This window comes from Culex quinquefasciatus, chromosome 3 (genome assembly GCF_015732765.1).
Source record: "Culex quinquefasciatus strain JHB chromosome 3, VPISU_Cqui_1.0_pri_paternal, whole genome shotgun sequence".
In the NCBI taxonomy this organism is placed as follows: domain Eukaryota; kingdom Metazoa; phylum Arthropoda; class Insecta; order Diptera; family Culicidae; genus Culex; species Culex quinquefasciatus.
Genome location: NC_051863.1, coordinates 73,139,436 through 73,151,935, shown reverse-complemented (window position 1 = coordinate 73,151,935; position 12,500 = coordinate 73,139,436). Strand labels below are relative to the sequence as shown.

The 12,500-nt window shown below is 35.1% G+C and overlaps 2 protein-coding genes across 2 annotated transcripts in view; one reads left to right on the top strand and one right to left on the bottom strand.

The window, feature by feature from the left end:
• LOC6050899 overlaps positions 1 to 4,634 on the top strand; it is a 5,881-nt gene extending 1,247 nt beyond the window's left edge. The window contains exon 3 of the mRNA XM_001867387.2: positions 4,345 to 4,634. Coding sequence (XP_001867422.2) covers positions 4,345 to 4,597 — 253 coding nt within the window. The 3' untranslated portion in view covers positions 4,598 to 4,634. The remainder of the gene's footprint in view (positions 1 to 4,344) is intronic.
• Positions 4,635 to 11,342: 6,708 nt separating this feature from the next.
• The window catches only part of LOC6050900, an 11,829-nt gene continuing 10,671 nt past the window's right edge, over positions 11,343 to 12,500 (bottom strand). The window contains exons 4-6 of the mRNA XM_001867386.2: positions 12,410 to 12,500; positions 12,122 to 12,339; positions 11,343 to 11,697 (exon numbers count right to left, since the gene is read on the bottom strand). The exon at positions 12,410 to 12,500 is cut by the window's right edge and continues 256 nt beyond it. Of these exons, the coding sequence (XP_001867421.2) occupies positions 11,457 to 11,697; positions 12,122 to 12,339; positions 12,410 to 12,500 (550 nt within the window). The 3' untranslated portion in view covers positions 11,343 to 11,456. The remainder of the gene's footprint in view (positions 11,698 to 12,121; positions 12,340 to 12,409) is intronic.

Genomic DNA, 12,500 nt, shown 5'->3' with positions numbered 1-12,500 from the left:
TAAAAAGTCGTTAAAACTGTCCACCAGTGAATCAGCACTTCCCGCGATGATGATGTATTGCAGATAATTATGAGTACTTTGGCTGATAGCAGCCAAAAGTCAGCTGTTTGCAGTAGACGCCGTCTGGCAGCAAATTTGAAGAATGTTGTTTAATTTGAGCTAGCAATCTCGCAAATCACTCCGCTGAAAGCGTATGCCGCCGCGCACATGATGCGGTACGTGTAATGTTTACAGCATAAGCAGACGAGAGCACTCAACGAGATAAGGAACTTGCAGGGATTTTGAAAACGCAAATCATCATTGCGTTTTAGTTTTTTTGGTTTCCCCTTTCGTTTTGATGCGCACTCAGTTGCACAGAAAAGAAAAGTATGATCAATGCTTTTGAAGTATATCAATCAGCGGAACATAGGGGTGACCCATGAGGTTTCAAGGGATACCGGAACACCAAACCCGTATTGGCGGGCATTTGAAAAAATATCCCGAACAAAACAATTGGGGGAAACAGAAATCAACATGTTGTTTCCTAGCCAAAGTTTAACAAATTAATTTATTTTAAGGAGCGATTATCTTCGTTTCTGCAAAAAAAAAATCAGAGAATTTATTGTTTTTTTTTTTAGTAAAACTTCGTCAATTGATTCCTCTTGCCCAAATGCGTGGAGATTTTACCTTTTCCCCTAAAAAGTGAAACACCAACACTTCCCGTCTTTTAAATCCTTTTCCTTGTCCCTGATTCGTGGAGAAGATAGAAGCGGCTGGCAATAGACTTCACAGAAAAAAAAAACAATTCCCGTAATCGTGAATTGTGCTCATGAATGCTAGAACCACGAAGGAATTTATTCATGAGTATGGTGCATTTGCACTATGAACGTGAATAAATTCCTTCGAGGTTCTCACATTCATGAACACAATTCACGATTTCAGGAATTGATTTTGTTCCGTGTACTGTCATGATGTTTATAATCTGGTGCAGGTGGGATTTGTTCTACTCCCAATTCTCAATTCCTCAGCAACTTTGGCTTAGACAATCATCCCATGACTTGGTGAAATACTTTTGTTTTTGTTTGAAAAGAAACAAGATCTCGTTGCTTACAAAAAAACAGTCACTATTGGCCGTTGGTCCGAAAAATCAGGGAACAGAAATATAAATTTAAAAAAACATTGAAAATAAAAGTCTTATCAGCTGTAAACAATCTTACATACATATTTCTGCACTTACAATCATATTCAGCATGTTTGGGCTCTTTTAAAAGTATTTTGTTTTAATTAAAATGTTTGCAAAAAACAGAAAAATTGTCTATACTTAAATATTTCGAAAACTAATTATTGTAAATCAACTCTACAAGTCCGGGGTTTTTATTTAAGGTTCCAATAAACCAAATTTCTAGTTTTTTTTTCATTTTGGGTGTTTTTGAAACCGCATTAAATACATCCAAAAAGCAAAAACTGAAAATTTGGTTTATTGCACCTTATCAAAAAAAACTACAGAAGTCTAAACTGCATTTTAAATATTAAATTAAATACTTTTTGCCAGGTAGAAACAAAACCCTGTACAAGTGCTTTTTTCCATTTTCTTTTTCCTGGTTCCTTTAATTAAGCAAGATAGACTCTTTGTTTATAAATCCACATTGACCCATTTACAATGTTTTGCTTGAATGTTTAAATCAAGGGTGCCCAACCTTTTGGCCCTGCGGGCCATATCTGATTTTTCTGAAGCAGTGGCAGGCCGGATCTAATATTTGATAAAAGTTGAAAAAAGTAAAAAGTATATCTTGATTTTAAGATTAAAACACAAAGATAATTTTCAAAAATGTGTTTATCTGACATATATTATAATTTTTGTTTGTTTCAAACTAAACAGTTTTTGTTTTTGACGATTGCAATTAAATACCTCGATATATTATATCAAAAAAATCATTCAAATTTCAATCGTCGAGACATGATAAAATTTATTCAAACGAAACTTGGATTCGAATATCTTTTACAAAATAACTTTGTTATAAACCTTTATTCAAATATTTTGAAAAAAATATTTTTAAGTGATTTTGAACACAGAAAATATAGAAGTGTAAAAAATATAAATTAAATCATTTTCAAATCGTTATTCCACGAAATTCAAATTTTATGGACAAATATATGTTTGCTCTCTAATTTCTTTGCTCATTTTTAATATTTTTAAAATATGTGCAGCGATCAGTACGAGTAATTTGCTTTTTAAGCCTTTTTTTTTAAAGAAGATCTTATCACAGAAAAGTTGTTCTGGAAAAAATACATTGGGTTTTGCTAAGTTATTTATCCAAAAAATAGTTTGAAAAATAGAAAAAAAACATCTATGTTAAAACTGAAAAAAAATATATTTGCTTTCATTTTGTACATTTTCAGACAAAAATCCAAGATTTTTTCATAAATTTCTCAAGTTTACGAAATGGATAATTTTGTTTTCTTGCACCATTTTTCAGTTTAAAAGTATCAGTATAGAAATAATATGAACTAAATTCAAACATGAAGAATGTTTGTATAATTGATTCAAATTTGATCTCAAGTTTACTTTTTGTTTTAATTCAGACAATCATTGTGGTTTGTGGTTTGTGGACAATCAATTAATTTATTTTATATTTCATGAACAGCCTTTAGAGCCAGTTATAGAACTATTTTGAAAAGCCGTCACGGGCGGATGAAATGGCTTCTCGGGCCGGACGTTGGGCAAGCCTGGTTTAAATCTTACATGTAATTGAAATGACTTTAATATATTTTGAAAAAAAAAGGAAATTAAGATGCGCAGCACCAAAAGCTGCTTTCTTCGTTTATTTATATTTCAAACCATGTATTTTTTTACAATAGGGTTTTTCATTGGAGTTGTAAGAATCATTAATCAAAAAGTAAAATTCCACCTTTTTAATAAATCAAATCCTGAGTTTTTTTCAAGATCTCGTAAACACAAACACACAATTTTCAAAGATTCGAAAAATGAGTGCTTTAACCTGTGAAAACTTCTGAAAATTTGTATCATTACCATATTTCTGGTGTAACATAACTTTTTTTCGTTGCAAATCCAAATTCAATCCAAAGCATCACTCAAGTGCGGAAAAACAGCGAGATTTCAAACGCTTATATCATTTTTTCCTATCGATTATTCCAGAAGATTCAACCACCAGTCGAAAGGTGAAGACTTAATCTATCGTTTTACTATATAAATATAGTTTGCTGGTTCCTGAGGCCAGGAACGCCATACGAGTTTTGGATATACGGGTATTAAAATTCATGTGTTTTTTTTTCAACCAGGTATGAAATTTCTTTTTTAAAAAAAATGTGAATTTACCCTCCGAATTGAGCCCCTGAGATTTGTTGGCGCTTAAAATTTGTCCTGCGCCTTTTCGGGATGTTTTAGTTTTGAATTGGCATCTTTTTAATCATTAACTGGTTGTAACTTTTGACTCTTTAGTCCAAATTCAATTGCCAAAAAATAAAAATGTATGTTTTTTAGAGCTCTAAAAGTGCTCCGAATATCATTTATATCTAAAATTTATCCCTGGATTGCTACGTTTTAAAAACTAATGTTTGAAGGTTTGCTCAGATGCTTTCTCTAAATATGGTCGTAGAAGGCAGCAACCCCAAAAACTTTATAGAAGGCAAAAAAAATCCCAAAAATGTTCCTGAAAAGTAAGATTTTCAAAATCACTCAAACCGTGAATCACTTTAATTTTAAACCAAACCTAAAGTTGCCTCTTTTTATTTGCACAATCTCTTCTGAATTCTCTTCAATTCTCCACTTAATTTTGCGATTTGGACCACCGTGCAGTGGTGGCCAAAACTAGGAGTGGCCGGGGCCGGAGGGACATTTACAGAACCATAAGAGTTTTGGAAATTTGGGTATCAAAATTCGTATCTGTGTGGATTAATCGGACCGCGCACTGGATTCACAATCCAGAGGTCACTGATTTCAATCCCGCGGTGGGCGCCTTAAAATTTTTTGTGTCAAATCTAAGTATCTGATTCTCCATTTCACTAACAATTTGTCTTATGTCTTTCGGTTATGTTTCTGACATACCATCTTGAACCCTTTTTTCCTTATTTTTTCTTATTTGTCTTCAACACTTCTCATGAACTCGTTTGTTTGATTTCTAAACTTTCTCTCATATTATATCCAGCCGGCCACTGTTCTGAAAAATCAGATCTGGCCTCCACGGCAAAATGGTTGGGAGCTCCTGGCCTAAACAATTCGCAAAAGCCTTTATTTTGTGAAAAAATGAAAGCTGAAAATAAATACAATTGAAATCAATCGTAGATTTGATTCATCACCTGAGTTGAGAGAGCTTAGGCTAAAATAAAATTTCCTTACTTTTCCAGCTACGAAAACTTTCTGACCCACCTGGCCCGGTACTTTGTCTACGGGGCCATAATCGCGGTCAAGTTCCTGCCGGCGATGATGGCCTCGGAGGAAGAAATCGCACACGTGGTGCACTACTTCCACAACGATGTCCGGAACGAGGGCTTCCGTACGGTGCTCAAGAGCTGCGGCGGAGAAGCGGCCAGCCGACGAATCGCGGAAGTAATGCTGCACTGCTCCCGGATGGGCTACCTGCAGTTCCTGTCGGATTGATACTGTCGAAATACAAAGGATACGAATGCAACAACGATTTTCTTCTTCTTTTGTTTTGTTGATAAATTACGAGTAATTCCCAATGATTTATCGTCTCGAGCCGTTAAAAGAAAATTGCGTCCATTATTGAACTGCAATGTTGCGCACGAAACACATTAATTATGCTGAAAGCTTCTTGAGCAAAGTTCTTCCGGTCATATTTTTAATTAGAATTCACAAAGTTTCCATCTGCAGAGGGTTGAATGTGTTTTTCCTTCTTTCAACGTTACCTCATAGAAGAAAATGCTTTTCTCAGTGAGAAACACAGCAGCCAAAGCCGTTGATGGAGGAAAAATTCATAATTGATTGAGCAAGGAAGAAATCTGCTCACTTTCCCGGGCAGACGGTAATAACAAAATTAATAATATTTCAATAACAAATCCTGTTAAAATAACAAAAAGTGTTATTATTTTATCCAGAAGTTCAACTTCAAGAAGAAAAAATAATAACAGTTTCTGATAAAATAATAAAATTTGGTATTGAAGTGATATTATATTGAAAATGTTTAATAACACGCTAATAAGAGGAAATGTTATACATTTCAAAAACTCTCCTAATAACAAAATTTGTTATTCGTTCGGTATACTGACTTAGAAATAAAATTACCACAAATCGCACAAATGGAAAGTTTCTAAGTGTCCATAACACAATCTGTTATTATTTTATCTTTTGTTAAATATGTTTAGATCCTTGGGATAATTTTGACCAATTTTGTCGGGGTCATTATTTTGGCCATGAAATGAGGTCCTTAAGCTAATATTATTCTAAAAAGTTGAAATTCTGAAAGTTGATTTTTTTAATTATTTGATATACCCCCTAAGGGACTTGGCTAAAATTGGCTAGAACTATGAGATAATTTTGACCAATTTCGTCGGGGTCATTATTTTGGCCATGAAATGGGGTCCTTAAGCTAAAATTATTCTAAAAAGTTGAAATTTTGAAAGTTGATTTTTTTAATTATTTGATATACCCCCTAAGGGACTTTGCTAAAATTGGCTAGAACTATGGGATAATTTTGACCAATTTCGTCGGGGTCATTATTTTGGCCATGAAATGGGGTCCTTAAGCTAAAATTATTCTAAAAAGTTGAAATTTTGAAAGTTGATTTTTTTAATTATTTGATATACCCCCTAAGGGACATTGCTAAATTTGGCTAGAACTATGAGATAATTTTGACCAATTTCGTCGGGGTCATTATTTTGGCCATGAAATGGGGTCCTTAAGCTAAAATTATTCTAAAAAGTTAAAATTTTGAAAGTTGATTTTTTTAATTATTTGATATACCCCCTAGGGGACTTTGCTAAATTTGGCTAGAACTATGGGATAATTTCGACCAATTTCGCCAGGGTCATTATTTTGGCCATGAAATGGGGTCCTTAAGCTAAAATTATTCTAAACAGTTGAAATTTTGAAAGATGATTTTTTAAATTATTTGATATAACCCCTAAGGTACTTTGCTAAAATTGGCTAGAACTATGGGATAATTTTGACCAATTTCGTCAGGGTCATTATTTTGGCCATGAAATGGGGTCCTTAAGCTAAAATTACTCTGAAAATTTGAAATTTTGAAAGTTGATTTTTTTTAATTATTTGATATACCCCCTAAGGGATTTTATTAAAATTGGCTAGAACTATGGGATAATCATGACCAATTTCGTCAGGGTCATTATTTTGACCATGAAATGGGGTCCTTAAGCTAAAATTATTCTAAAAAGTTAAAATTTTGAAAGTTGATTTTTTAATTATTTGATATACCCCCTAAGGGACTTTGCTAAAATTGGCTAGAAATATGGGATAATTTTGACCAATTTCGTCAGGGTCATTATTTTGGCCATGAAATGGGGTCCTTAAGCTAAAATTACTCTGAAAATTTGAAATTTTGAAAGTTGATTTTTTTTAATTATTTGATATACCCCCTAAGGGATTTTATTGAAATTGGCTAGAACTATGGGATAATCATGACCAATTTCGTCAGGGTCATTATTTTGGCCATGAAATGGGGTCCTTAAGCTAAAATTATTCTAAAATTTTAAATTTTTAAAGTTGATTCTTTTAATTATTTGATATACCCCCTAAGGGATTTTACTAACATTGGCTAAGACTATGAAATAATTTTGACCAATTTCATCGGGGTCATTTATTTCACCATGAAATGGGGTTTCAAGCTAAAATTAATCCGATAAAATTAACTTTTTAGAGTTCATTTTTTTTAAATTTTGTTATATTCCCTAACGGAATTGATTTATTTAATGAGAATTTTTGATGTGTGAGTAACAAAAACTGTTATTATTTTCACAGAGCCAGGAAGTCGGAGCTGACGTTGAAGTTCGAGCTGGAGTGAAACCTCGGAGACTGCATCGGATTCAGCAAATTTTCAGCAACTTTCACTTGGAGTCGGAATCCGTGAAGTCGGGTATTTTTAGAGAGCTGAAGTCGTCGTTGACGTCATATCCTGCATCCAGAGTCGGAGTTGTCTTCAAAGTATGGATTCAAAGTCGCTTGGAGGTACCCGACTCTGCAGCCCTGACTAGTACAGAGGAGTTATGGCAACTGCAGGTTTATTTGCAAATTACAAATAAACCAAAACAATAACTTTTTTGTTATGGAGACATACCAGTTCAATAACATTTTTGTTATTATGCTGCTCCACCTCTCCGCACAAAATAACAAATCTTGTTATTCCTTCATGATTCCTTCTGTGTTATTGGTTTGTTATTGCAATAACAACATAATAACAGTTTAAGTTATTCTTCGAACAAATCTTTGTTATTGATTTTTGTTATTTTAACAACTAATCCGATCATCCCAATAACATATTTCGATCTTCTCACAATATCAAAAACTGACCTTCCCAAGTTATTTCCGTCTGCTCGGGTTCCCAATCAATTTAACTCCGTAACTATTTGTTCTTAATGAGCTGCAGGTAAGTACACAGCTCCCTGGCATTGTTGATGAATTAAGGTTAGGGGAGAGTGGGTATAAAATTTAGGGCAATTCTCTACCAAAACGGGAAAATGATTTAATTTGTATTTTATGATTTGGCTCAAACTTTGTGGGGGCCTTCTTTATGACCAAGAAGCTATGTTGTCATCTATAGGGGAGAGTGGGGAGACTTGATCCCCTTTTTTTATATCGCACATAACTCTGTCAATTTCTCACAAAACTTTGAACTTTTTGCATAAATAGAAAGCCTAAACATTCAACTATGCTTGGCTGATAAGGGTATTTCACCAGATAAACTCTTCGAATCATGCCAAGCGTTTTAAAAAAATACCGGCATTTTCAAAATGTTGGGGGTAATTTGATCCCCTTTTCAACATTTTAAAGAAATCTTAAGCAAAATGTTTCTTATTCATCCAAACTGTTAATTTTCTAAAAGTTACAGCAATTTCACATTGAACTTGTACGTTTGTGTTCAAAATATAACAAGTTTAGCATGCAAAATATTTAAAAACTTCAAATTTTCTTTTTTAGACCAAAATTGAGCATGTTTACAAAAGCTGCTAATTTTTGTTTACAAAACTTTTGAAAAATGGTTCAAACTGCAGTAAGTTATGTACAACTATACTAAAGGAAACTATGTACGAAAACCCAGCCCAATTACTTAACCTTAAGGCTGATTCCAGTGCCTGTAAAAGTGCAGGGATCAAGTCTCCCTGAACGCACTTTTTAAACAATTGATTGTAAAAATAGTATGAAGATAAATTTAACGTCAAATGCGTAAGGGTTTTGGAGTTGATATGTTTATCAAACAATTCACGTATAAAAAATATTTTTTGAATAATGTTTGAGTGTTTTCTTTACTTATCAAAACAAAGAAAAAAGATCTCTTGGAAGTTTTTTGCAGCACTTTTTAGAAATATGTCATATGTGTGTAACTCATTCGAAACATTTTTTATTTTTTTTTCTTTGTTTTCTACAATGAGTTTTAGTCAATTTCGCACAACTTTCTAGAACAAAGCTAATTGTTTTACCCACATGCTGGCGAGATACAGGCTTGGGATCATGTGTCCCCGGGGATCAAGTCTCCCCACTCTCCCCTACAAGACTCCATTCAGTTTTGACAGCTGTCCACACAAAAATTGTACGTAAATATTTAAACGGCTGCACAGAAAAAAAGTTGAATATTGGAATGTTGAAAATTTGGTAGGTTTAATATTAGCTCTTTTTTGAGTAATATTACATAAAAAATGTGTTAAAATGTACACCTGATGAATATTCATCAAAAACTGATGAAAATTCATCATTTTCTGGGGTAAAATTAATCATTTTTTTGCCACAAAATCAAACTTCCTGATGAATATTATCATCATTTTTTTTCTGTGTGTAACTTTTGAGTGAAATTTTTGATCAATTTGGGTTTTTTTCGGCAAAGTTGTAGGTATAGTTGAGGACCTGGGTGCTGAATAACTGTGCGTAAAAAGGCAAGGGAATGATGGAAAGAGAGGAATCACAAATCCGTTTAATAATTTCAAGATTTTGCAGGTGTAAACCGGAAACGCGATCAAAAATTAAAGTGGAAGAATATGGCTTTTAACCGCTTAATTAATTGTCGTTGTACAGGACACCGCACTGTTTAATCATTTTCTGACGTCCATTCAATTTTGCGGACCAAACCCAGTCATTGAATTGGAAAAATAAAATTCTTTTTATAATTTTCTTTTCTTGATTTGTGTGCACCTATACGTCGAAGACCAAGATTGTTTACTTTTTGCTCATTGTTCTGAAAGTCTTGGTCTGACAACTTTATCATGGATTTTGGTCTGGTCTAGGCGAGGGATAGGACAAAGCACCTTCCTGCAAAAAGGCCTCAATTTTGAACTTTTAAAGTGGAACCAATTTACTGTTTGCCAAAAGAAGAGAGTATTACAGTCGACTCTCTGGCTGTCGATCTTCTCGATATCAATATTGCTCCATCTATCGATGAATTTTTCAGTCCCTTCAATCTGCATACTTCAATTCTCTTCATTCCTCGATATTTTCTCTTGCTTGAAGGACCTCTTCCTCGAAGGTCCCTTGGATTCTGTTTGCTTTTTGAAGCAATTTTTAAAAAAATCTCTTCCGGTTGTCAATAATTTCACTTTCTCATGGCTTCTATAGACATTTTTCTTCGCGAAACGAAGCTTTGAAGGGTGTTTGACATTAGTTTGTTTTTGTTTGCTGGACATTGCCATGATTCTCTCCCATAGCTGAGTATCAAGAAAAAAAATTTCAATCGATTCTTCATTTTGCATCGTTCTGTAAACTGATGATTCTCTTCCTCGACGGTCCCTTGGATATTGCCAACCAGAGAGTCGACTGTATTATCGATCATTATTTTTTTTTTTCAAGAATGAAAAATGTGTGGCTTTTGAGGACTGCAGTCCTATAGGAGTTAAAGTCAAGAAATCTTAAGAAAGTTGAAGACAAGATCATATTTTTTATAATTATGGGTGGAAGTTGTTTATAGAGTCGATGCGGTTGTTTCCATCCAGAAGCTGTCTTTATTGTTTGATTCCTATTGAAAACCTACTGATTTAGTGATAACCTTCTCTGTTTGTTGCATCCAGACGTGCATTGGCACTCAATAGCACTTCACCACATTTTGAGATGATTGCCTTCGTAAACCGGCAAAGTGAATCTTTGCTCACTGTGCATCAAAACAAGCTTTAGTTCGATGCTTTTAATAATCGTTGTTCACTATGCAATTTGGATTAGCAAAAAATTAATAGTGATTTGAATATCACAAAAATTTCAAGTGCTAAATGTGCTATTTAGCACTCAAATAGCACTTCATGACTAAAACTAGCGAATAAGTGAAGATAAAGGTTTCGGTCGTTCAGAACCTCATAGTGAAATGTAAAAAACATACTTTAGTCACAAAACAAATTGATATGGTGCCTTTTCCAAGCCATGGCCTTAAAAAACTGTCAAGTGCTATTGAGTGCCGATGCACGACTGGTTGCATCAGCTAGAACTAGCCAAATTTCCAAAAAAAAGCCAGGGAATTTATCCACGACTTCGCAGAATGACACTCCGGCTGCAGTTCTTCGTCACCCTTAACAATGAAAAACCTCTTCAAACGTGAAAACACACAGAATTTTCCAGCCAAAAATGACAAAAACTAGACAAAATAAAACACATACTACTGATATAAAAAAACTCATTTACCAGTAAGAAAAAAAGTCATGGTTGTGCTTGAACAGCCTCCTACTCTGTAAATGTAAACAAAGTGGGATCATTCGAAAATCACGTTACGCATTCTCTCTATTCATCATCCAGTTGAGGACTATTGAGAAAAAAAAATCCAAATTTTTTAATCAACTACAAAAAACTTACGCATTTAACTTTAAATGTATCGTTATACTATTTTTACAACCAATTGTTTAGAAAAGTGTAATTAGGGAGACTTAATCCCTACATTTTTACTGTCACTGGAACGATACGAAAAAGGGGATCAAGTCTCCCCACTCTTAACCTTAACATTTTTTTCTTGAAAAGTTTTAAGTTTTTGAAATGTCTCATCTCTTGCATTTAAAATTAATGACTTTCCGATAGACATGAAAGCTAACCTATTTGACACCTCCGTTTAACTTGTCAGTCGAGTTTGCAATAACAATCAAAAGATCAAAGATCATTTGGAGTACAGACATAAACTATGACTTAGATTATCAGATTGTGAGATTGCCCAAACAAAAATTCGGATAATTCAACAGTAAGCACATTCTTGGAAAGTATTAAATGCATTTAATTCTACTCACATGCCAATTCTTAACAATATCTTACAATCAGCACCCATTTGTCCGCCATATCCGATATCGCTATCCAACCATAACCCCCTCTAGCGCGGATCCATGCCAAACCGTTGATGCAGCTGGTACATTTCGTAAACCATCGCGGCCAGTTCTTTGTCGAGACGGGGTCCTCCCCGGCGCCACGCGTCCGCCAGCGAGTCCTCCAGGCCCATCTCCACGTTGGCAAACACGTGTTCCATGGGTTCGTGCAGGATGGGCAAAAAACTGCTCGCTATCTGGAAACCGAACGAGTAGTAACGGGCGAATTCCTTCAGAAAGGACTCGTAGCTGGAAATTGCCACAATCAGGAGTGCATCAGTGAAACATCACAGTAGAACGGACAGACGGATGGGTGAACGAAATGATGATAAAATGCATTGCGCTTGTGTGAGCGGACAGGTAGGTTGATGTTCTGAGGGGAGAATGGGGATATTTGAGACATTTTTCTATTTTGTTTCACCTCGATTTTGCACTAAAATGCAATCACAAAATTTGACCTAATTTTTTTTCTTAAAAAAAAAATGTTTAGCAAACAATGCTAATGATTTTTGGAACCTTCGGTCAACTGTTCACCTTTTCAAAATCCCCAAACTCCAGTACACTCGTGAGAATCGAACCAACCTGTCACATCAGCCTGAATGCATGCATGCACACAATATACACGCCATGTCGACTTCCTGATCGGATTAGCACCGGGCAGCATATCTCTCACCTGTAATGCTGCGGTAAGTCTGCCGGATTGGCCCCGATAATGCTGCCAAGCGTGCCCACCAGCTCGTCGTGATAGGCCCGGAATATGGCTTCAAAGTGCTTCTCGCGGACATCGTAGCCGGTCGAGTTGGCGATGAACGCCGTGAAATCGATCATCGGCGAAGCGTACCGAAGTGTCTGGAAATCGAACATCATCACGTGGGTGGGTTTGTCGGGATGCTGGAAAAAGAAATGGGAACATTTCGGGGTTAACGATGGCCTAATTCTGTGTCGACGCTTTCTGTTCTACCTCTTTGTCGTCGAATTTGAACGCCATATTGTTCCGCAGATAGTCGCCGTGGCAAATTACGGCCAGTGGTTCCTCCGGCCGAACGGACAGC